This window comes from Pempheris klunzingeri, chromosome 4 (genome assembly GCF_042242105.1).
Source record: "Pempheris klunzingeri isolate RE-2024b chromosome 4, fPemKlu1.hap1, whole genome shotgun sequence".
NCBI lineage: Eukaryota > Metazoa > Chordata > Actinopteri > Acropomatiformes > Pempheridae > Pempheris > Pempheris klunzingeri.
The window spans coordinates 30,214,928-30,241,134 of NC_092015.1; the positions used below are offsets into that span (position 1 = coordinate 30,214,928).

The 26,207-nt window shown below is 49.2% G+C and overlaps 1 protein-coding gene across 5 annotated transcripts; it reads right to left on the bottom strand.

The window, feature by feature from the left end:
• Positions 1-60: 60 nt before the first annotated feature.
• LOC139199794 (kinase suppressor of Ras 1-like) lies at positions 61-22,384 on the bottom strand. 5 transcript variants are annotated; one of them, XM_070828955.1, is made up of 19 exons: positions 22,273-22,375; positions 21,719-21,832; positions 14,113-14,260; positions 13,288-13,648; positions 12,679-12,842; positions 12,536-12,602; positions 8,707-8,790; positions 8,560-8,621; positions 7,904-8,016; positions 7,635-7,809; positions 7,314-7,374; positions 6,866-6,920; positions 5,690-5,935; positions 5,243-5,439; positions 5,052-5,148; positions 3,751-3,884; positions 3,523-3,654; positions 2,415-2,550; positions 61-1,942 (listed from the first exon to the last, which is right to left on the bottom strand). In XM_070828955.1, the coding sequence occupies exons 3-19, from the start codon at positions 14,192-14,194 to the stop codon at positions 1,805-1,807; spliced, it is 2,304 nt and encodes a 767-aa protein (XP_070685056.1). In that variant the 5' UTR covers positions 14,195-14,260; positions 21,719-21,832; positions 22,273-22,375; the 3' UTR covers positions 61-1,804. The 5 variants fall into 5 exon arrangements, with proteins under 5 accessions (XP_070685056.1, XP_070685057.1, XP_070685058.1 ...); XM_070828956.1 differs by having other exon boundaries at positions 21,719-21,829; positions 22,273-22,373; XM_070828957.1 differs by lacking the exon at positions 21,719-21,832 and having other exon boundaries at positions 22,273-22,384.
• Between the last annotated feature and the right edge of the window lie 3,823 nt (positions 22,385-26,207).

The window sequence follows — 26,207 nt, forward strand, 5'->3', positions numbered from 1 at the left end:
AATAAAGTATCCCCAGCACACACAGGCCGAGTCATGGTATAACCAAAGGAGCACACAGAGTCAGTGGGGACCAGCTTTAATATCAGACCACAAGTTTCCAAAGTGTCAACACATCCTGTACAAAAACACACACACCTCACATCAACCCCCCCACACCCTCACAGAAAGCAACAAACACCAATCCACCAGCAGCCCTTTCCACAGCATCTGCAGTCTGAAGTCTACACATAAATATGTAAGTAAGTAAGTACCAGTAAAAATGCTCTAAAACACAAACGCTGTGTTAAACACAGGCTGTGGACACACACACACACACACACACACACAGTGCTGTTCAGAGCGCTCACAGGCAGACACACTCCTGTGGCAGCGTCTCACACACACACTTGTCTCTGGGTTTGGCCCAGTCAGACTGGGGCTGATCCAAGGTACCCTTCAGCTATAGCTGTGGGTAATCTCAGTGTAGGAGGAAAAATGTAGTAGTTCGATCCTTTAACGACGTCCAGACCATTCAGGACGTCATGTGACCGCTCTGTCACAGCCACAGCTACCACCCAGTGATCCAGGAGCCCCTCCTCACTGATGTCTGACTGGCCAGAGCTCATTCAGGTCCGCTGGGTCTCACCTCTATGTGTGCAGGGCGCCGTGTGGGCCGTCCTGCTCATACAGAGCCAATCAGAAGAAAGGACTGACTCTGGACTGAGGCGTACACATTTTAAAGGGTCAGTTCACCCAAATTACAGTAATACACAGTTTCTCATCATCACCTCTCACGGTTTCTCTCCATGCAGAGAGTCGGTGCTCCGACGTGGAACATCACAACTCATATTTACATTTCTATATTCAGACACAGTGGAGTTTGAGCTGAATACTAACGGCTGTGCTCCAGCTGCTCTTCAGCCATAGCTCCGGTGCAGTAACCATGTCTACTGTAACATTCTGCATGACTGCTTTGCCAATACTGCAGTTAATTATGGGTCCTGTTATCAATAGGTTTAAATTCAGGATTTATAAAACACTTTAATTAAAGCTGGTTTCAGACCAGTTTACAGCTGCCATTGATTGTTGGTCTGTATCTAGCCCCTTAACACACACACACACGCGGTCACCCTAACTTGCGTACTGAGATTTGCTGCAGGCAGAACCCAAGTCAGTGTTGGCTGAGTATGAACAAAGAGCAGCCGGGCCTCTCAGCTGCTCTACTTGGACACGTATGGACAGTGTGCATGGAGGCAGTGATATCCAAGACAGCCGTGATCATCCCACAGCCTTTAGTAGAACAACCATGGACAGCTGGGATGGTGACCAGGAGAGAACAGGCGTTCACATGAAGAGAGAGAGAGAACAGGGAGACATGGACAGAGGAGAAAGCAGATGGTGGATGGGGGACGGAAGAGATCAGGTCCCCCGGCAGCAGTGGATCAGTGGGCGCCCAGAGAGAGGAGAGAGGATCAGATGTGAAACTCGGGAGAGACAACCCCTGCCGACCCAGAGAGACACTGTTAGAGAGAGACGGAGGAGGGAGCAACAACCAAAGACCATCTGAGGTCAGACCTCCCCTCATATCCACAGCAGCACCCACTTCACAGGAGCTCATCTACAGTGGGCGCTACTCAGCAGGACAGCTTCACAGTGTTCACATTCCTTATTTACAGCAGGTGGTGGTAGTTCGTTTTAGCTCTATGTCATGACCATGTGGTTGTACTCCAGACTGACTGAGGGGACGGAAGCCCCCGGTGTGATGGCTGCTGTGTCGTCGGCCGTCCTCTCTGGACCATGAACGTAGCACCCCTCTCTAGGATACCTACTCAGGCATCTTCCAGAAGTGTCCGGGGTGAGACAGCCTGCGGTTCAGCTTGGGCAGTCGGTCCAGCATGCCTGCCAGCTGGGTGAACGTGGGCCTGCTGTCAGCCTCCGAGGACCAGCAGACACTCAGGATCTCCTGTGCGGACGGAGGAACACATGACTCACAGAGCTTCAACATGTTGGCTGGCTACTACAAGTCAGCTGGGACTGTCTGCACCCCCAGCAGGCATCTACTGTGATTGTGATCCTAATGACCAACCTCATCATCATTGTTGTCGTTGTCATCTGGAGCTCCAGTGGCTCTCATCGTGCTCTGTACAGACCTCAGACTTAAATGACATCCTGGCTCTAAAGCTAAGCTACCTTTATTGATAAATTACATGTCTCTATTAGACCAGAGTGTGGGCTGGAGTCATCATCAGGTCATCATGAACCACATTAGACAGAGATGTTTAGACAGGGGAGCGATGGAAACATGAAAAGGGTTAAAGATATGAAGGACGACCAGCCAGCTTGGACAGTCACTGTGTTATGGAGCAGACATCACCTGTATTCCATGTCCTCCCTAACCTTGGCCTCCTACTGGACGGTCTATGTAACAGACTCACCGTGACCTCCTTGCCCAGGTTGGCGTCTCCCAGCACCTTCTTAATGCCCTCACTGCTGCCCACCAGCCAGATTTTGGTCTCCACAGGCTGGTTGGTGATCGGCCAGTCTCCGACCTGCAGCTCATACCAGATGGTGCTGAAAACATCACAAGACACAGATCAGGTGAGGACAGCCAAGGCGACAGTGACAGCAGCTGACAGTCTGAACGGGTGTACTGTCCCTTAGGTGGAGACATTGTTTCATGGCTGAACTGGGGAGGAATATACAGGAATATCTGTTGCACCGGTGAAACTGACTGGACTTTGAAGGATTCAAACTGAAAATAGCTCCAATAAAACCAAAAAGGTAACGGATCAGAGGAGAGGAAAAGGAGCTCTGCCTTAAGTCTGTCCCCATGTAAACTAAAGTACGGTGGCCCAGAGGGTTCGATGCACTGACACCTGAGAGAACACGCAGACAGACAAGAGACCAGCACACTGAGATAACATCTCAGAACAACGTGCAGCATCTGGAAAGCACGTTGCAGATCCACAACATGACCACTGAGGTTTTTTCCAGAGGGTCCTGAATCTGGCCGGGAAACACATCACTGAGTCCAGGAACAGGAGAGCAGACCAGAATCCCGGTTTTAGGTTCTCTAGAGGCTTTAGTGTAAATGACACAGGTAGGTGTCTGGATGGGATCATTTGGGGAGGAGGCAGGTATTAGAGTCCGTCAACAAGCCCAGACAACAAACTCAGACTCTATTTCATTCATCTCTGTCTCGTTATCCTTGCAGAGCTCAGCCTCCTCTGGCCTGTAGCTCCGGATGTTTCTCCTCCAGGGTTTTTCAGCAGGTCATCTGTGGACATGCAACACTTCATATGTGAAGACTGACTCACCTCAGGAGTCATTTGCATGATCTGAGAGCTGTGGTCGGCGTCAGAGTGGAGCAGCAGCGGGGACAGAAACACAGCACCAGACCACACACACCCTAACCCTGACCCTCTGTTTGAGGTGTTTCTCCAGTGTGCTGAGCTCTCCGAGCCACCGTACCGCAGTGTTATGGTTCTTTTGAATACAGGACAGGCTAAGCGTTAGTTTTAGAGCAGCCAGCAGCATCAGTACCCAAACGCATAGACGTCAGCAGCCTTGGAGAAAGGCAATCGGTCCTCATCGACGTCTGGGCTCATCCTCCTAACAATCTCTGGAGCCAGGTAGGAGATCCAGCCCTGAGGGATCCGCAGCACGTTCTGTCTCCTGAGCACGCGCACACACACACAGATGACATATATACATACATGTAGAACTGTTCAGTGTGAGGTATTTCTGTAGGTGTTGTGCGTTCCGTCCCACCTGCCCTCCTGGACCACTCCAGACATCCCAAACAGGCCGAAGTCGGTGATGACCACCTTGTTGGTGTCGTAGAAGACATTCTTAGACTTCAGGTCCTTGTGAATGATGCCTTTGGCGTGCAGGTATCCCATCCCCTGGAGGAGAGGTGGATTTACTGAACACATCACTGTGACCAGGTGTGGAGAACGAGAGGAAGCTAACAGTCTGATTAAAAGCATTCAGAGACTCTCTGACATGGATTACTCTAACCAGAGTCGACCATATGTGTCTGCAGTGTGGACATAAAGCCTTTACTGATCCTGACTGCTACATGTTAGTGCTTCAGCCTCCAGTCAGGATCTGATCAGTGGAACAACACACTTTACATCACACACTTCACGACACACACACACACACTGAGTGGTTTATCTGTGATGACACCTTCAGGCAACATCCTTTGTCAATCAATTAATCAATCAATCTTTATTTATATAGCGCTAATTCATAACATTATCTCAAGACGCTTTCCATAAAGAGCAGGTCTAGACCAAACTCTTTAATTAGAGAGAGACCCAACGATTCAGGAATTCAAAATTAAGGATCAAGAATTCCCACATGAGCAGCATCAGATATTATATTGAGCAACAGTGGCAGGAAAAACTCCCCTTTAACAGGAAGAAACCTCGAACAGACCCAGGCTCAATGTGGGCGGCTTCTGTAGGGGTCTGTGTTGGGTGGAGGTTGGACAGAGAGAGAGAGACAACACAAACAGCAACCAACATACTAACAGTGACTATAGCACTGACAATAGGAATGTGACTAATAAATTAGCACTATGGTAGCATTGAAAAACGTGATGAGTGGCCGACGATCCGCAGCAGTGATTCATGAAGCCAGAGAACCACAGCAGCAGGACCAGGACCAGGATCCACAGGATCCACAGGGATGAGAAAAGCACAGAAAGGCTCCGGGGAAGATACCAAGTTAGTAGCAGATATTAAGCAGACATGAGGCATAATGATGGAGGGGAAGAGGCGAATAGAGAATAGAGAGGAGCCCAGTGCATCATGGGAGTCCCCCGGCAGTCTAAGCCTATAGCAGCATAACTAGGGGCTGGTCCAAGGCCTGAGTCAGCCCTGAACTATATGCCTTATCAAAAAGGAAGGTTTTTAGCCCACTCTTAAAAGTAGAGAGGGTGTCTGCCCCCCGAACCCAAACTGTCCTGTGATATTTCACAGATTGTCACCCTCATCGTGTGTGGTTATTAAGGTGAGGTTTATTGTCGTTACATCTGTCCATGTGATGGACCCAGGCTCGCTCACCTTTACGATCTCCTGAGCGATTTGTCTGGTTTTGTTGATATCCAGCATGTGAGCTCGTTCTCTTACGACAGAGTACAGCGTCAGGCCTTTACAGAAGCTGAGGACCAAACACAGGAGAGCTGAAACACACCTGCTCACTGGTAACGGTGTGAGAACACGGCATGTCACATGGTCCCAGAGAATGAACGCACCTAGTAATGATGGCAAGGTGGGGCGGGGCCATGCAGGCGCCCATGAACAGGACAACGTTCTCATGCCGGGTCTGCCTGTAGTTCATCACCTCCTTCTTGAAGAGCTTCAGGTGGTCCTGGTTGTTCCCATCAACCTCCAGCAGGCGGACAGCCACCTCGCCGTGCCAGCGACCCCTGTGGACCCTACCCCAGCGGCCCTGGACAGGACCCGGCACATCTGTTACTTCCTATTATCTATACTGGTAGTTTATGTGGTTTATACGGTTCATGCTGGTAGTTTATCTGGGTTATACTGGTAGTTTATCTGGTTTATAAAGGAAGTTTATGGACCCTCCCCCAGTGGTCCTGGACAGGGACCAGCACATCTGTTAGCTGACGGGGTGCCATGTCTTATCTACTTTACAGTGGCAGTTTCTCATTTATACTGCTACACAGATGTGTCCTCACCTTTCCTATGAGCTCCCCCAGCTGTAGCTGTTCGTATGGGATGTCCCACTCCTGTAGGTACACGCTGGTCTGGCTGGCCTTACGGGAGATGGGGCCCCTCCAGCGCCCCACAGCCCCTCGTCGACATATAGAAGACGGCAGGTCCTCCAGCCCATCCTCATCGCACTCCTCTCTGGGAAATGTCTTCTCTCTGCTGCTCTGGGCCGCTGCCTCCTCATCCTCAACTGGATCCTCTGCCTCCTCCTCCTCAAACACACAGCATCAGAAGGGAACTCAGACGGACTCAGCTGAACTAGGACGTACGACAGTGACAACACAGTGAGGACTGCAAGAGCATGAGAAAGGTAAAAAAAACATAATTAACCAGGCATACAGTGGGACACTTTAGCAGCTGGTGCCAGGGGTCACAATCCTAATGGACCCTGGTGGACTCTGATGGACCCTGATGGGGTTCTGGTGGGCCTTGATGGACCCTGATGGTAGTAATGGGCCCTGCTGGGTTCCTGATGAGGTCCTGATGGGCCTCAGTTGACCCTGATGGGTACTGATGGGCCCAGGATGGGTCCGGGTGGATCCTGATAGGTCCTTATTGATACTGATGGGTCCTGATGGGCCCTGATGGTGTCCTGATATGGCTTGATGGAACCCCGATGGAGCCTGATGGGCCTTTATTGATACGGATGGGTCCGGATAGGCCCTGATGGGTACAGATGGGCTCTGGTGGATCCTGATGGGGTTCTGGTGGGTCTTGATGGATCTTGATGGGCCCTAATGGATCCTGATGGGAACTGATGGGCCTTGATGGACCCTGATTGGTACTGATGGACCATGATGGGCCCTGATGGTTACTGATGGAACCTGATGGACCCTAATGGGAACTGATGGGCCCTGATGGATCCTGGTGGGTCCTGATGGACCCTGATGAGTCTTTTCAGAACCACAGTGGGTCCAGAGGTCTGGGTCAGCTCCCTGAGCAGGTTTGTTTTTGTTCCATCTTAAATGAATGCATGTCTACAGTCATGGAGGATGTGGTCTGACTTGATACAGCTGTGCTCTGACACAAAAAGGACACACCATGCCAAAATAAAAGAACTACACTCCACAGGAGTAACATTTGTAAACCACAAGCACATCCTTCCTATTAATACTAGTCCTCATTTCAGTGATGACACTAACCACTGGTCGTCCTGCTGTTGTCAGCTGAGTCTCAGTGATGGACACCGGGGACACTCTGAAAGACAAACCACAGGGACATGCAGTCCACAAAACCATTAGCAATGTACACACCAGCCTCATGCGAACACACACACACACACACATACACACTTTCTAATTTATATAATATAAATAATAGTAAAAACTGTACTAAAAATAATTTATCATTATTAACCATCTATGTTCTGTGTATGAAAAATGTGATGAGGATGTTTCTCAACATGAAAACATGAAGAGGCGTGATGTTAAGGCTTGTTTGAGAGGTGTGACTACAGGTGTGAAATACTGTCGCTGCCCTCTGGTGGACAGATGGCATATCTCTGACATTTCCTGTTCACTGGACAAGGACATAAGCCAAAGTGTAACGGTGACCATCAGCCCGAAGGGCGCCAGCGTTTCAGAATCTCACCCCGGCATCTCACAGCTGCTGTGGGAAGGTTGGACAGCCGTGAATGTGGAGGCAGGAACATCTGTGAGAGAGCAGAAAGCACACTCAGGACACAGCACTGCTGCTGGAGCATTTCTCTTCACCCAAACTAACACCCCCCCTGTCTGGCTTCCCCCACAATCAGAGGAGGATTAGGAGCTGATGAAGGTGGCCTGTCCTCTGGAAAGCTCTGCCTCATAAGCTGCCATCTATAAAGACTGTTACCACATGTAAAGATAAACTCAAACCACCTGTTTCCTCAGGCCTGTAGACAGAGTGTGTGTGTGTGTGTGTGTGTGTGACCTGGGAAGTGGAAGCGGTGGTCCCTCGAGGCCTGTGGTGACGGGTTAGCTGGGGGGGTGGCACTGACAGTTGGGGGGTTACTGTGCTGGAAATGAGCTGGGGATGAAGGCGTAGAGGAGGTGGCTGATGACGGGTTACTGCTGGAGTCCAGCTGGTTTAGACTGGGGGGGGGCTCCTGCACACACACACACACACACAGTGATGTATGACCTGATGCAGGTGCCTAGGGTAGGGGTAAACACAGAGGGGGAGGAAAAGGCTGTGCGTACCCTCCTGGTGGCGGTCTTTGGTAGAGTGTCAAACTGTAGGGGGATATCTGCTGTGTGATCGATCCGATGGTTGATGTCTGAAGGCACCGACTCTGTCCGTCGCATCCTGGGCACTGAGGGCAGATTACAACAGGAGGTCACACTGAGCGATATAGGGCAGCTTCGCCATTTTACATGTCAACAGGCAGGTTCTGCTGGCTGTAAACACCCCTCCTGATCACCCTGGACCCCATAGGGTCCTTTTGGTGTGTTTCCAACATCAGAGATGAGGAACGTAGTCCACAGAACACATCTGGTACCTAAAGACCCTCCAGAGTGTGCATGAAGCTCAGGGAGCAAAAACAAAACACCAACAGGTACATCATCCCAGAGTCGGTTTAGTGCACGATGTTATTATTGAGTCAGTACCACCACAGCTCAGCAACAAGGACTGCACCAGACTGGACTGGACTGGTCTTTACTGGTCTATAGTGGACTGACCCCCCCGTCATACCCTGATAGTCTCTAAGGCATTCTTGTCCTGCTGTGGGTCTCAGACAACCGGTCTGTACTAGTCTGCACTGGACTGCCCCCCACCCCTGTCAATCCCTGGTGGTCTCTAAGGCGTTGTAGTCCTGCTGTTGGTCTTTCCTGACAGAAAATCAAAGATATCTTACATGTGAGGAAGGATATCCGACATGGCGGAGCCTCGTTGGTACACTTGTTGTGGCACTTTAACCTGTGAACAGATGGGTGTGATGAACCACACAGGGACCATGTTCAGTCAGACTGGTGTCAGACACAGTGGGGGGGCACTGACATACTTGCAGTGTTTGCACTTGACACCAAACATCATGGTCCTGCGGCACACTTGACACATCTGGGAGAGCCATGACTTGGTAGAAAACCTGCAACAGACACAAAAAGAACAAAACACATGTCTGTGCCATAACCCAGTGGTATTTGATGTGGATTAATACACCTGAGAAACAGGAAGTAAGACCAGAGAGCAGTGTGTCTGTGTGTGTGTGCGTGCGTGCGTGCGTGTGTGTGATGTTGGTATCTGGGACTGACAAGTTTCATGTTCTGGGGAGAACACGTTTTCTCAGAAAACGCCCTGACTTACACAGTTTAATATTTCCTTCATCCAGCTGAAAACAGGTTGACGGGGGCCATGAACGAGTTTATCTACTCTGACCAAAACAAAGAATCAGGAGCCAAACTCCAGGACAAGAGGTGAGGTTATTTATGGCAGCCAAATCACTGCCTGTGGTTCATCTAAGTCTTTGTTGTCTCTGTTGTCCACTGTTCAAACACTGAAACCTGGGCTCTGTTCCACTGGTGTGAACTCTGTCAGTGTGTTGTGGCTGACCCTGATGTATTGGTACAGGTATGGTGAACTGACCCCTTAATAGATGGGGTTCAGTGGTCTGTTTGTTACTGTGAAAATCTGCAATAAAGACTTCAAATCCATTTCATCAGCGGGCAACAAAGAGAAAAGCTCACAGTGTCCACAAGAGCTGAAACACAGTGTGCATCACAAGCCCCTTCTCAATCTGCGTTCTTGTCCGTACTTGTGTTCTTGTGAAACGTCATCATTCACAGCCCAATTACTGTTCCAATTCAAAGTCCTCATCAAGCCAAGTACAGTCCCAATGCCTGGATCAATCAATCAATCAGCGTTATCTCAAGACGCTTTACATAAATAGCAGGAATTCAACATTAAGGATTCAGGAATCCCCACACGAGCAAGCATCAGATATTATATTGAGCAACAGTGGCAGGAAGAACTCCCCTTTAACGGGAAGAAACCTCGAACAGACCCAGGTTCAAATGTGGGCGGCTTTCTGTCAGGGTACATGTTGGGTGGAGGTTAGAGAGAGAGAACACAAACAGCAACCAACATACTGTGTGTGACTAATAAATTAGCAATATGGTAGCATTGAAAAACATGACAAGTGGCCGACGATCCGCAGCAGTGATTCATGAAGCAGAGAACCACAGCAGCAGAACCAGGACCAGGATCCACAGGAACCTGAGGGATGAGAAAAGCACAGAAAGGCTCCGGGGAAGATACCAAGTTAGTAACAGACATTAAAGAGACATAAAGCATCAGGATGGAGAGGAAGAGGAGAGAGGAGCCCAGTGCATCATAGGAGTCCCCCAGCAGTCTGAGCCTATAGCAGCATAACTAGGGGCTGCTCCAAGGCCTGAGCCAGCCCTAAACTATATGCCTTATCAAAAAGGAAGGTTTTTAGTCCACTCTTAAGTAGAGAGGGTGTCTGCCCCCCGAACCCAAACTGGAAGGAGATTCCACAGGAGAGGAGCCTGACAGCTGAAAGCTCTGCCTCCTGCACTACTTTTGGAGACTTTAGGAACCACCAGTAGGCCTGCATTCTGGGAGCACAGTGCTCTAGTGGGGTAGTACGGTACTATGAGGTCTTTAAGATATGATGGAGCCTGAACATTAAGAACCTTGTAGGTAAGGAGAAGGATTTTAAACTCATTTTATCCAGGATGCATCGGATGGTAACATTGTGTGTGGACACGTTTCCCAGAATGCTTTTTGTATCAAGTTTTAATTTTGGAAACACTACAATTGTTATGTTACGGGATGTAGTTTTAAGACTTTTATGCGAGTATGTAGTTTTTAAACTTCAAATCTATGGTTGATTTCTCAAGATAGACCCTACTTACATTTTAAATGGTAGTGTGGTTTTTACAATGGAAACAAAAGAGGCAGAGTGGTGTTTAATATTATATTTTGTTTTATTATAAATGTATATTTTAATGAAGATAACCGATGGTGACATCATCAAGCAAGGCCGCTGCCGTTCCAAATGCAGAGTGACCGTCCTGCATCCTCCCGTCCTCCGGAGTCTGGACTCCCGAGTCTACCTTGCTGAGTCCAAACTTGGTGTTCTTCATATTAAGAAAGGCTTAAAGTCTATATAAAGAAGTGTCTGTGTCCTGTGATTGGTCGGTATCAGTCTGTATAAAGAAGTTTCAGTGTCCTCTTATTGGTCGGTATCACAGTGTGTATAAAGAAGTTTCAGTGTCCTCTGGTTGGTCAGTATCACGGTCTGTATAAAGAAGGTCGGTGTCCTCTGATTGGTCGGTATGGAAGTCCATGAGAAAATGAGCCGACTTTTCTCCCGATTTATCAGCTCAGTCAGAACATTTTCTTGATGAGTTTATGGTCTCAGTCGCTAGTTTACAGTCTTCTTCAACACAGCAGGATGTTCATTTAGTAAATTATGGTCCCATTTAGAGGAAAATAGACCAGGAAGTGGGGGGGCTTTAGGACAGGGCTACCCGCTCCCTAACCAGAGGAAGGTCAACTCTAAACCTAACCAGTCAGAGGAGGGTTCTGTCTAAACCTAACGAATCAGAAGAAGAGTGTTCATCACTTCTCTCCAAAATGCCAAACTCCAGACTTCAAATCATCAGTCCACAAACCACTAGGTGGCGTCATGGTGGCCATGTCCTGTGGCTGCTCTGTAGCCGCTGGAGGTTAAAATAACCAACTGTCCGCCGTCACGTTAGCTATGTGAACTTAGATGGTGACAATAATGTCAGTGTTGTGTTTGCAGCTTGTTTCCACAAGCCCATGCTGGGAGTATCACTGGTTTAGTGACCCAAACTAAACTGGACAGTGGTTGTTGGGACACACAGTCCAACAGACTTGATGACAGCCACTGTGGGGAAGCCACAGGGTGTTAGCTTCAGGTAAATGTATGCAAAGAATTCACAGTGGGCCTCTGATAAAGAGGCCACAGGATCTCTCCCATCATGTGTCTGAGTCAGTGAGCCAGCTGCTGAGGCAACACTGCAACATCCTCAGTCTGCTAAGATCAACAGCATTGTTCACATTCCTGCCTCTCACAACATGGCTGTGTGCAGCCCCTGCACACTGGTTTATCCCAGAGGGCTCAGAGTGGATCTGGACCGACTGCCCTCAGGGTCCCTCTATCCAAGCCTAACCCCACAGGCACCGGGACACATCTGTCAGAACCACCGAACACTCAGCAACCTAGTCGCTCCAAACCAAAACTGCTGAGAGGTCTAAGCATTAAAGGGGCAGTCCACTGATTCCACTGATTTTACAGGCCTCAGCTGCTTTGCACATAAAGACTCTTTATATAAAGACATAAAAACTCTATCTTAATAAGCTGTCACAACACTGCACTACCACCACTGTTGTACATAGGTTGATTGCTATTTATTCTTAAAATTTTTGAATTTTCATTTATACATATGTTAAGGTGAGAGAGAAACTGCATTTTGATTCCTCTGTTTGTCCTCGAACATATAGGAAAATTGACAATAAAAGTCCTTTGAATCCTTGAAAAGGTAGATGTCCTGTCACAGTGAGGCCATCTCAGTCCGTCTAACCTTGTATGTTAGCTGTGTGTTAGCGTAGAGGCTTATGGGTAGTTAGGTTCTTTAACTACCCCAATGTATCGGTGTGAAGGGTTAGGGTTCGTCAGGCTTCAGTCTGGCGATTGGGGAGTGGTGGTGGGTGTTGAGAGGTGCTGGGGGGTGTTGGGGAGTGGTGTAAGGTGCTAGGAGGTGTTGAGGCATGTTGGGGGGTGGTGGGTAGTAGTGGGGTGTTGAGGTGTTGTAGCATGCTGGGAGGTGTTCGGGACTGACCTGTGTGTTACAGCCAGACCGATGTCCCTCCTCTGAGTCTGGGGCGAGCTCCTGTGCATGGCTACACCTGTGGGAAACATCACAGACTACATGTCAGAAACAGTGTCCACGCATCCAAGTCCACATCTGAGGCAGGGACTCACTGTCCGGCAGGGTGGGGTTGGCAGGTGTCGTGTAGGGGGCTGAGGTGGGGATGGGGCCCAGGGTCTGGTCTGGCAGAGGCGGGGACCGCAGGGCATCATCGTCAGGACCGGCCCCACAGCCGTTGGTCTGAACAGCAGCCAAAGGTCTGCTCTTCTTGATGGCTCTGAGAGGACAGATAGAGACTGAAAGACACTGGATGGGGACACAATGAACGACTTTAACATTAACAAGTCTGTTATGCAACAGCTCAACTCCCTGCTCCCTCAGCACTGGGGCTAAAAATTCTGTCCTGAGATGTCAGAGAAAAGAGTTTGCTTGTGAGTTACAGTGACTAGTCTGGGCGGCTGTGGCTCAGTCACAGTATTGACTGTATTAACTCTACAGTTCATCCTCAGGGGATCACGGACAACAGCAGCCTCACAGGTGTAGCTGACCCTGAAGCAGTAACTCAAACAAGCATACTGTCTGAGGCTGGGCCTGCTACAGTGACCTCAACACCTTCACCAATGTGATAATGAACCTCTGGCCCTCTCCCTCCCCACACAAACCGATGTCTGGGTCCTAAACCAACTCATAGACTCTGAGCCCCCCACCCTCCCCTCACAGACCTGTGTTTCACTGGCTCTTCAATCCGTCTTGGCAGCTGAGACTCATGGCTCTTGCTCCTCGTCAGAGTGATGTTGGGGAGTAGCTGCAGCAGCTTGCGGGGGGGCAGTGGTGGTGTGTGGGAGGGCTTGGTGGGGTGCATCTTCGAGGCTCGGGGGGGTGGAGGGGTGCTGGGCTCCAGGGGGAAGGCATCAGACATTTCTACCGTTGAGACGAACGCTCTGTGGTCACCTGAACACGGTACCACTGATGTGGAGATGGAGCAGCCATGGATGCTGGAGGGGCTGCCAGAGCTGGAGGGGGGGCTGATGGGAGACAAGGCATCAGAGCTGCAGGAGCCTGTGTCGGGGCAGGGGTCGCCTCCTGAGTCCCAGAGTAAAGATCATTGAAAAGAGGACACATTAGACAAAGATGACTACTTATCAGATATAATCGCCATGAAATCATTAATGATGATATCAAACTGTTACCACTGTCTGAATGAATACACACTATGATATGGTGGGCATGTGTGTATCCAAACAACATGGAACTGTATTCATACAGCACTTCTAGAGACAGACCGACAAACAGGAACAACAGAAAACTATGATTTCAAGACTAATTTAAAAGTAAAACAGTCAAGAATATACATGTACTGTATGGAACAAACATATAAACACACATATGACAACATTGACCTCAGGCTGTACAACATCAGTCTGTTGACTGAATCCCAGAAACAACATGAAACAAACGACAACATGAACAGATGAATCAGCCCATTGACTGTGTTTCATGTGTATTCATGGCTCAATCCTTAGGAGCGACAGCTGCTCCTGACTCACCTGAGTCTTTGGCACTCTTCAGACAGGAGAGGGTGGTGGTGAGGCGAGAGCGGTCCTCTGAGCTAGAACCTAGGCGTCTCATGCTGGCCTGATAATCAGAGCTGGATGTCTGCAGCAATCCGTCCACTGAGAGCTTCTCGGCTGCAGCCTGCAGGGGATGAGGAGGATGTCTGTCAGGGTAAGGATCAGGGTCAAAAGCAGGGTCAGAAACAGGGCCAGAGTCAGGAATAGGGTCAGAGGATCGAGGTCAGGATCAGGAACAGAGCAGCACAACACACAGCTACATGACCACGTGTACAGAACCAGGGTCAGGATCTGGGTCAGGACTGCAGATTAGGGCAGGTCAGGTCTGGACTCTGTCAGAGGGTCTGAACAATGTCAGAGGGTCTGGAGTCTTTCAGCGGGTCTGGAGTCTGTCAGAGGGTCAGGACTCTGTCAGAGGGTCTGAACAATGTCAGAGGGTCAGGGCTCTGTGAGAGGATCTGAACAATGTCAGCGGGTCTGAACAGTGTCAGAGGGTCAGGACTCTGTGAGAGGGTCAGGACTGGTGTATAATCAAGAATCATAAATGTTACATATAAATTAGAGATATTTACCAAACACAATAGGAGCAGTAAGGGGTGCTCGCACAGTCCACACTCCGATGCTGACAGCCATTTCAAATCACACATATTGTGTTATTGCTCAGATTTGACTAAAGCACTTTTCAACCTTCTAAGGAATAAAATCTTCTTAGAAACAAATGATGTGGCAAACACTGAGCCACATCGAAACAGCCCCAAACATTATCAGAGGCAGAGTGGGTCGTCTATCAATCGGAGGGTCGGTGGTTTGATCTCCAGCTCCTATGAGTCAGCATGTCGAAGCGTCCTTAGACAGACACTATACCCCAACCTGCTCCTGAGGCAGCTTCAGTGTGTGAAAGAATAGTCTCCTCCAACTACTGTATGCCTGATGTGTGAATGGGTGAATGAGGATGTGATGTAAAAGCGCTTTGAGTAGTCGAAATACCTACAACAGCGCTTTACCATTTATTATAGACTATTATAGACAGACTGATGGCAGCAGTGTGCTCGTAGGGCTTCCCAGGAAAATGGTGTGGTTATGATGAAATGCCTGAATGCACTGCTGCCTGGATGGGAATAGCATCCCAAAGATCTGGAGGGTCCGCCCTGGTGGCAACCCTGGAGTCACCATCTCCAACAGACAGCTCCTCCCGAACTCCTCAATCAGACAGCACAGACACTGACCTGGATCATCAGATCAGCCACTAGCCCTGCCAAAAGCCACCTCTGTCCAGCTGTGGACTCGCTGGACATAAAGTTATGACCAGCATGTCCTCCAGCAGGCCCTGGCCCTGGTCCCAGCATGACAGACTGTGCAGAGATATCGCTCCTGTCAGCTGTCATAAAAGCTGACGTCAAAGCATCAACTGTGACACTGACTAAGCTTCCTTCTGTCAGGGTGTGTGGTGGGACCCAAACGCACCACAACCACAGAGGAAAAGTGGTAATGTGGTAGTGGTCCTTTAATCTCACTCGAGGAAAAACTCCTCCGAGCTGGACCAGTCCATTTCCTCAGTTGGGAGGACAGAAGGGTCAGAGTGGATGGAGCCCTCATTGTCAGATGACTCCTCCATAAGGGGAACAGTCGGGGAAGTGGCAAGGCCAGTAGGATGGGGACCTCCAGATGGTGCCGTGGTGTTGGAGGGCTGGTCCGGATGGTGATGGTGAAAGTCGGCAATGAGGTCCAGATCAAGGATATGACGAGCAGGAACCCAGGACCTCTCTTCAGGACCGTAGCCCTCCCAGTCGACCCGGTACTGGAGTCCCCTCCCACGACGATGGGAATGGACCAGGGGTCTAACAGAGAAGGCTGGACCCCCATCGATGAGGCGAGGAGGCGGAACCGCCAGCGACTAAGGGCTTTCGTGGACCGGCTTCACCTTAGACACATGGAAGGTGGGATGAATGCGCATGGAGCACGGAAGCGTCAGTCTCACCGCCGTCGGGCTGATGATCCTCTGGATGGGGATGGGCCGACGAACCTGGGTGCCAGTTTTTTAGATTCCACCCGAAGGGGCAGGTCCTGGGCGGATAGCCATACCTTCTGCCCAACCTGGTAGACAGGGGCTGGAGAACGTCGCCGGTTGGCTGAGGTAGCATAGCGACCGACAGAGCGCTGGAGGGCGATGCATGCCTGGGCCCAGGTTCAAGTGTTCAGGTGGACAAAGGTTTGAGCTGAAGGGCAGGAGACCTCTCTCTCCAAGGCCGGAAAGAGCAGAGGCTGATAGCCATAAGCACATTGTAAGGGGGAAAGGCCTGTTGCGGAGCTGGTGAGGGAGTTGTGGGCATGCTCCACCCACAGGAGCAGTTGAGACCAGGAAGATGGATTCTGAGACACCATGCAACGCAGGGCTGTCTCCATCTCCTGGTTCATCCTCTCTGTCTGCCCGTTGGACTGGGGGTGGAACCCGGAGGAGAGACTGGCAGTGGCTCCCATCAGGCTACAGAACTCCTTCCAGAAAACTGAAGAGAACTGAGGACTGCAGTCTCCTTGGCTGACGGCAGTTTGGGCAGGGACACAAAGTGGGCCATCTTACTGAAGCGGTTGACCACCATGAGGATGACTGTTCTCCCATCAGAAGGATGGAGGCCTGTGACAAAGTCCAAGGAAATGTGAGAACAGGGGCGATGAGGGACTGGAAGAGGTTGAAGAAGTCCTGATGGGAAGCTTTATGCTGGTTGCAGACGGGGCAGGCCTTGACAAAGTCACAGATGTCATCCCTCAAGGTGGGCCACCAGAAGCGCTGGAGGAGGATGTCTTTCGTTTGCTGGGAACCCAGATGGCAGGTGAGTTTGGAGGTGTGGGTCCAATGCAGAACCTCCAACCTCAGGGTTTCCAGGACGTACAGGCAATTGGTCGGACAGGTGCTGGGACCAGGCTGACCCTTGGTGGCGGCCCTCACTCTCTCCTCAATATCCCAGGTCAGGGTGGCGACGACACAGAGAGGAGAGAGGATGGTAGCCGGCCCCTCAGCAGAATCCTCTCCTTTCTGGAACTGCCATGACAGGGTGTCAGGCTTGGCGTTGCGGGACCCCGGACGGTAGGAGAGGGTGAAGCGGAACCGGGTAAAAAAGAGACACCAGTGAGCCTGGCGAGAGTTCAGTCTCTTGGCAGTGCGGATGTATTCCAAATTCTTGTGGTCGGTCCAAATCAAGAAAGGTTCTTTGGTGCCCTGCAGCCAATGCCGTCCTCGGCCACCTGCTTTGCCTCTGAGGCAGCTGTGGACATCATTGCCTCATGCTGCTGGAGGACACCCTTTATCCTCTTGAGGCGGCTCAGGGGAGAGGGATTGTGTGCTGGGTCCATGACTGGCCAGATTGTACTGTCAGGGTGTGTGGTAGGACCCAAACGCAGCACAACCACAGAGGAAAAGTGGTAATGTCCTTTAATCTCACTCAAGGAAGCCAGAGCGGCGACATGCCACACAGCCGCAGGCAAGCGAGAATCCGGAAACACACAGGCAAAACTCAAGGTCAGGAACAGAAGGCTGTAGCGATTACCGGGGCAGAGACGAGGAGGGATAGTCAGGGGCAAGCCAAGTCGAAACCGGGAGATCAGTCCAAGAATGTGGCAATGAGTGAGTGGACTGGAGCTGCTTAAATACTGACTGGGTGATGAGCGGAGATGAGACACAGCTGAGAGCAACAGGTGGAACTGATCATGGTAGATGAGGGGGTGTGGCAAGGTGGTGAGAGAAGGAGGTGAAAGGGAATCTCACAGCAGGTAGGAGAGCAGTAGAACAGACTGTAACATGAAAGGTAACAGATGCTGTCAGTCAGCGGTTGGTACAGAACGACCAACAACGATAGACAGACATGGACGTGCAGCCACAGAGCTGTGGCGGCAGTGGTGGTGGTGGGGTGGTAGAGGGGAGGATGCACACATTGCACTGTAAGTCCTGTAAAAACCCAGGATACATGGCTTCGTCCCTCTGTTAATGACCAGTTTCCACATGAAGTATGAAGTGTGAAGCCATGTGGAAGGACAGCAGAGGAAATTACAGGTAGGCATCTCTAAACAGTGAGAGAAAACTCTCCTATAACACCACAAACACGTTCTACAAAGTGTGGAGAGACTGGTACACAGCACTGGTATCATGTTCTCCTTCAGTTCTCCAGTGAACAGAAGAAAATACTGTGAACTCTACACTCTGTATGTCATGTTCATACCTCCAACTGAGGCTGATCACAGTAACACACTGACTCATTCAGAAACACTGTGACTTCATTATTCAGATCAGACATGAGAGGAAAGATTTGTTCTTGTAACTGTGTTTCTAACCATCCCTACCTTTCCTCTACCATATCAGGTGATACACATCAATACTACTACCGTCACTTTAAGAGCAAACACACTGGGACCACTACAGAGACCAGCAGACCAACAATTGATATCCAGGAAGTCACACCACTGTGGTCAAATGTTGCCCATGTGATGACCTGGACTGAGGGTCCACCCGTGTTCTGGGTTTAGACCTGGTCTTGTTCCATACATGCAGCAGTGGCCCCCAGCGCGTGGACACAGACATTGATGAGCAAAAGTTCATTTAATGGTCCACACAGCTCATCCACAGGTCACCCTGACACAGCCGGTTTCAGTGATGTTTGAATCACTGAAATCTGGATCAACTAGGGATCCTCTGCACTGACACGGAGGCTTATTCATGTACTGACAGTGTGATTCTGTTTTCTAGATGTGAGGATGGCTTTCTAATGAAGAATAAAAGGGTGATGTATCAAAAAGGTTAAAGAGAAGCACACTGACAAAGCTGACGCAGACAGATACCAGGGCAGTGCCTGGGCTTGTCTCAGCTGCCTGTTTACAGGTGACGAAAGAGAGCCTGAAAAGAAAGGAAGGAAAGCAGGAGGAAGACTGAAAACAGTCACACAGAAAGACTAACCTACACCCCCACCAGGGGAGACCTGACAGAAAACAACTCCTCTTCCACTGACTCTAATCCCTGGTGTGTCTGTCATATACACACATGAACACAGAGAAACAAACGTTAAACACTAAAACACTCAGACAGAGCAGAGTCCACAGCAGCAGCCACGTGGGGTCGGATATCTGCCTCCACCTCACAGGCAAACACTGGTCTGTCTCCATACTGCCACAGCTGAACACACACACACACACACAGCGCTGCTGTCAGACCAGGAAATGAGGGAAACACCTCGAAGGCCCTCAGCCTCAGGCCAGGTGAGCTAGCAGCAGGCGGACAGACACAGCGGGATGGGGGATGGGGGGTGGGGGCGCTCAGTACGTTACCATGAGGTCCACAGTGTCTGCTGGACATTGGAGCCCCCGCTCTCATAATCCAGGACTGTGACAGGAGAATAATCCGTGGGCACAACAGGCTGCTGGGAAACACACCGACAGAGAACCAACTCGTCTTCTCAGCACTCACACTCCCTGTTTCTCTCCTCCCTCTGCCTTACATTTCCCTCCCCCTCTCCCTCCCTCCCTCTCCAGAAAGGCAGCCAGTCTGTCTTCCTGACATGCCGACGCTGTGCATCAGCGGCTGGTGGGACTGACAGACAGAATGGGAAAACCCTTTCACTTTCATTTAGTTTGGCTGGTATCTGACACAGAGCGCCTCTTCCTCACAGTTTATCTCTCCTATGTCATCGTCATCATCACAGTTTCTCCGGTCAGGGCTGACATCTGAAATCCTCACAGCTAAGATCATCTATGAAGAAGTTGCTGTGCCCCCCCCCCCCCCCCCCCCCCCCCCCCCCCACATGTCCAGAACTCAATGTTTTTCAGACACATGTCTAATCAGTGCTGCGCCCCACCCACCTCACAACAAATCCTCCACTTCCTGTAAATGCCCTCTTTCCCACTGCTGTACACAGCCCGGCCATATGAGACTGGGGTGGGACTGAGAGGACATACAGGAGGGGAACGGGGGGTGAGACACAGTTGACAGGAAACAGACAGTTTTAGCCAAACGTGGTGCTGTGTATCAGTTTGAGAGCCAATGGGCCAGGTGACTGTGGTGGTGTTTCAGCAGTGAGAACAGCTCCACAGGCTGACTGTCACAGAGTTCAGAGCCACAGCTGAACCTCTCAGGGCTTCACCCAAACGTCCTTGTTGTTTCTGGAACTCTGGTGGACCGGTAGAGCAGCATGCCACCGTCCCCATGGCTCACGTCTGGGTCATGAAGCCGTGCCTGCTCTGACTGGAGCTCACAGCACGGTCACATGTAGTCACTGAAGAGCTCAGTGACACAGCAGTGGTGGACTGGGGCACAGGTACATCAGGTGGCATTGACTCCACCCCCTCTGCACACCATGCCCACACATGAGACACATTGGTTGATGCTGACTTGAAACCTTCTCCTCAGTAGGCTCGTACTGTGTTTCCTCACATCTATCAGCCCTGTCAATGTGTAGAGGCCCACTGTATCAACCAACCAATGAATCAATCAATCTTTATTTATATAGCGCCAATTCATAACAGTGTTCAGTGACATCTTGTTGCCAGGACAACAGCCTCCACCTCAGCATCAGAAACACAAAGTAGCTGACTGTGGACGACAGGAAGTGACAGGGTGAGGGACACGCCCAAGTCCCCAACGGGACCACGGTGGAGAGAGACAGCAGCTTCAGGGTCTTCAGGGTCCTCAAGGTCCACGTCAAGGAGGACCTGACCTGGACTCACTGACACCATCACAGAGACAGCAGCTCCTCTTCCTCAGAGGCTGAGGAGGATCACCGAGGACTCCAGGACCCTCTGGACACTCTAGAGGTCCCACAGAGAGGATCCTGCTATGGCAGCTTCCCTGCCTTCAACTACAGAGGGTGGATCTAGACTCTTCCCCACGCCATCAGGACCACTACCCCCACCTCTGCAGAGAAACATTCAGAGTCTCAGTGAGACCCTGGGTTCAGCACTTTGCCTGGGTGGAGAGACAAAAACCTAAATGAGCTCAGAGGACTGGGGACGAGTCACACAGGAGGACGTTCGGATCCACTATCATCAGACAAAATCAGGCCCCGATGAAGGACTTAACTGTTTAACTGAGTGACTGTTTTGGTGATCTCATTCCCCCACAGCGTTCTTCTACCCACACATCTAATAACTCCACATTATACTCTAAGAAAAATAGAGTGTAAATAAAAAAAATTGGGAATGAAACTCATCCCTATTTTTCTCTTTGGCTAATAATGTTTTCAATTAATTGCTGGCCAGTAAAAATGAAACTATTCAGTTTTCTAACTATTAAAGAAAGAAGAGCAGCTGATCCCCATGAAGATACAACCTGGTTATGAAGTCACAGAACTGGTTGTTTCTGCTGATGAACCTGTTAATGGGCTAATGATTTGAGCTGTAATGTGGCGGTCAGCGCAGCGCTGTTTGTTCGTGTATGCCATGTGTTGGTATGATGGGGTTCACAGTGAGTCACGTCATGGGAACAGGAGGAGTCTGTGTCCACGTTATTACGAGGAGCAGCCTCCAGCTGTCGTCCCTCTGGAGCGCTGCCTCGTCATGCTCTTCATCCAACTGTCAGAGCCATGCACATATGGGGAGAACACACCTGGTCCCAGCTCTGCCCCCAGGGCGGCGCTCAGCTCCTCCACAGAAATGCATGACAGCGTGAAGGGACGTGTGCACACTGATGGATCTGCTGGCTGCTTCTGATGGCTCACTGCTGGATGGGACACACAGTTCACAGAGACTGTACACTGTTCACTGCAACTAACACTACGTCCTCCACAGAGACTAAACCCCTGCTGCTGGGGGTCCACACAGGCAGCCACGTCCATGACTCCCTACAGGTCTACGAGGGTGGACCAGCAACCCCCCAAACACATTTCCAACACTGCCTGACCACCTCTGTGATGGCTATCTCCCCCGGTGTGTCTGATCTGATCTAAAAAGTTTTCATAGCACAGCTCTGAAACCTTTCTCTGTCTGTTCCCATACAATCAGTTTAGAGAAGCCAAGAGTAAAAGCTAACAATTTCCAGCTTCCAGTAGTTCACCATTCGTACTCAGGTCTCTTACCTGTCAGTGTGTCGGTCTGCTGTAAACACTATACTGTTTGACAAGTTAAATCCATGTCAGAGAACCTGCCCCCTCCCAGTCCTACCTCAGCCTGTGATCCTGTATGGTGAAGAAGGTCCCATGTGGACTGACTCTGACTCTGAGCGTCTCCCGGTCTCTGGAGAGAGAAGACAGACCTGAGTCACCCAGAGACTCCCACCTCCACCCTCTCCCACCCCACACACTCTGCTGTTTACTACTGTTGGTCTGCAGAGCTGTGAGATAGTATGCGTGTGTGTGTGTGTGTGTGTGTGTGTGTGTGTGTGTGTGTGTGTGTGTGTGTGTGTGTGTGTGTGACTGTATAAGTGAGTGTGTTGGTATGTGCAGGAGCTGCCTGGGTGTGTGTGTGACTGTGTGACTGTGTGCTGGTATGTGCAGGAGCTGCCTGGGTGTGTATTAATAGCAGTGTGGGGAGGGACGGAGGCTTGCAGAGCAGCTGACTCGACACATTGTAGTTTGGTTGAGTGCTCATCACTGCTGCTGCTCAAACACTGCAGGACTCCAACCAGAACCCCCCCCCCCCCTAATCCTCCTATCCTCTGGAGGCTACTAACTTAAGCCTCCAGAGGATAGGGTCAGGGCTAGGGTAGGAGGAGAATTAGGGTAGGAGTATACAGTGGAGATCGAAAGTTTGGGCACCCCAGGTAAAAATTTGTATTAATGTGCATAAAGAAGCCAAGGAAAGATGGAAAAATCTCCAAAAGGCATCAAATTACAGATGAGACATTCTTATAATATGTCAAAAAAAGTTAGATTTTATTTCCATCATTTACACTGTCAAAATAACAGAAAACAAAATAATGGCGTCTGCAAAAGTTTGGGCACCCTGCAGAGTTAATACCTTGTACTGCCCCCTTTGGAAAGCTGAGACCTGACAGTGTCATGGATTGTTCACAATCATTGTCTGGAAAGACCAGGTGATGTCAATCTCAAAGGTGTTAAATGCCCAGACTCATCTGACCTTGCCCCAACAATCAGCACCATGAGTTCTTCTAAGCAGTTGTCTAGAACACTGAAACTGAAAGTAGTTGACGCTCACAAAGCAGGAGAAGGCTATAAGAAGATAGCAAAGCGTTTTCAGATGCCAATATCCTCTGTTCGGAATGTAATTAAGAAATGGCAGTCATCAAGAACAGTGGAAGTTAAAGCAAGATCTGGAAGACCAAGAAAAATATCAGACAGAACAGCTCGCAGGATTGTGAGAACAGCAAGTCAAAATCCACGTTTGACTGCACGATCCCTCCAGAAAGATCTGGCAGACACTGGAGTTGTGGTACACTATTCCACTATAAAGAGATACTTGTACAAATATTGTACTTCATGGAAGAGTCATCAGAAGAAAGCCTCTTCTACGTCCTCACCACAAAAATCAGCGTTTGAAGTTTGCAAATGAACATATAGACAAGCCTGATGCATTTTGGAAACAAGTTCTGTGGACCGATGAGGTTAAAATAGAACTTTTTGGCCGGAATGAGCAAAGGTATGTTTGGAGAAGAAAGGGCACAGAATTCAATGAAAAGAACCTCTGTCCAACTGTTAAGCATGGGGGTGGATCAATCATGCTTTGGGGTTGTATTGCAGCCAGTGGCACAGGGAACATTTCACGAGTAGAAGGAAAAATGGATTCAATAAAATTTCAGCAAATTTTGGATGCTAACTTGATGCCATCTGTGAAAAAGCTGAAGTTAAAGAGAGGATGGCTTCTACAAATGGATAATGATCCTAAACACACCTCAAAATCCACGGTGGATTACATCAAGAGGCGTAAACTGAAGGTTTTGCCATGGCCTTCACAATCTCCTGACCTCAACATAATTGAAAATCTATGGATAGACCTTAAAAGAGCAGTGCATGCCAGACAGCCCAGAAATCTCAAAGAACTGGAAGACTTTTGTAAGGAAGAATGGGCGAAGATACCTCAAACAAGGATTGAAAGACTCTTGGCTGGCTACAAAAAGCGTTTACAAGCTGTGATACTTGCCAAAGGGGGCAGTACAAGGTATTAACTCTGCAGGGTGCCCAAACTTTTGCAGACGCCATTATTTTGTTTTCTGTTATTTTGACAGTGTAAATGATGGAAATAAAATCTAACTTTTTTTGACATATTATAAGAATGTCTCATCTGTAATTTGATGCCTTTTGGAGATTTTTCCATCTTTCCTTGGCTTCTTTATGCACATTAATACAAATTTTTATCTGGGGTGCCCAAACTTTCGATCTCCACTGTAGAGACACACTGAGAGACACTGAAACACACTGAGAGACACTGAGACACACTGAGACACACTGAGAGACACTGAGACACACTGAGAGACACTGAGACACACTGAGAGACACTGAGAGACACTGAGACACACTGAGAGACACCGAGACACTGAGAGACGCTGGGAGACACTGAGACACACTGAGACACACTGAGAGACACTGAGACACTGAGAGACACTGAGACACACTGAGACACACTGAGAGACACTCAGACACACTGAGAGACACTGAGAGACACACTGAGAGACACTGAGACACACTGAGACACACTGAGACACACTGAGAGACACTCAGACACACTGAGAGACACTGAGACAGGGGGGATGCAAAGTAATAGCAGCAACTATATTACTGACAATAGGAATATGACTAATAATGAGCAGTATGGTAACAGTGAAATCATGACAATAGACAATGTATGAATAATAGTAACAGACATGTTACTACATTAAAGAGACATGAGGCATAATGATGGAGAAGAAGAGGAGGAGAGAGGAGCCCAGTGCACCATGGGAGTCCCCTGGCAGTCTGAGCCTATAGCAGCATAACTAGGGGCTGCTCCAAGGCCTGATCCAGCCCTAAACTATAGACTTTATCAAAAAGGAAGGTTTTTAGTCCACTCTTAAATGTAAAGAGGGTGTCTGCCCCCTGAACCCAGACTGGAAGGAGCTTCCACAGGAGAGGAGCCTGTTAGCTGAAAGCTCTGGCTCCATCACTACTTTAGAGGACTTTAGGAACCACCAGTAGGCCTGCATTCTGGGAGCGCAGTATTCTAGTGGGGTAGTACGGTACTATGAGTTCTTTAAGATATTAGAGATGGGATTTATGGCTCTTTGAAGGGAGATGGATCTTGAGGAACCGTTCCTTTCAAAGAGCCGTTCAAAAGACTGACTCGTTGTTATATCTATTTATTAGAAGTCAACCTGTCATGTCTCGTCGTGTGTGTTAAGTTGTCTGTGTTCACTTGTGCCTAGTCTTGTCTCTCACTTCCTGTTTTATTTTGAAACCCTAAACTCTCCTCTCGTTTCAGGCTGTTTGACTTCCTGCCCTTGTGTGTTTTCCCGCCAGTGTGATTGTCTGCCCCGCCCTGATTGTCTCCACCTGTTCCCCATTACCTTGTGTATAAGTAGTCTGCGTCTCCCTTTGTCTTGTGCCAGATTGTCTTGTCTTGTTCGAGCGTCAATGGTCCATAGTACTCTATACCAAGCCATAGTTCTTCCATGCCTTGTTAGAAGTACGTATCTTGTCTCTGTAAGTATCTTGCTCAATTAAAAGTCTGTTAATCTGTCTCTGAGTGTCTTGCTTCGTGCATTTGGGTCCTCCCTGTCTCTGAGCCCCGTGCTTAACACAACCAGGGGTAACTCGTTTTTATTAAGACAAGAAACACTGGTGGCAGTTAGAAAATAAGATTTGGTTCAGAATAATTCAATCCTGTACATCTTGTACATGAATTATTCTGAAATATTGATTATAATTTCATTTGGCTTGTGTTTTCAGTGTAATCATTCCATAAGATGGTGCCATAACAACATGCTTTGACAGTGAGATCACTATTTTGAATTCTCCCTTCACCTAGAAAAACTTTGTGGCACAATAAAAACTACGCAGGCTACTGATAACTTCCATGCTAAATAAATTTAGTGTGAAATCTTCCACACATGCATATTTTAACAATACAGAATATGAAAATAATAAATTAATATATATATATATATA

Excerpts from the sequence above, each read along its gene's own strand:
- LOC139199794 (XM_070828953.1), bottom strand. Across the intron at positions 12,603-12,678 it reads CAACCCCACCCTGCCGGACA|GTGTAGCCATGCACAGGAGC; the intron begins GTGAGTCCCTGC and ends TGTTTCCCACAG. Across the intron at positions 5,149-5,242 it reads CACCTTGCCATCATTACTAG|CTTCTGTAAAGGCCTGACGC; the intron begins GTGCGTTCATTC and ends TTTGGTCCTCAG.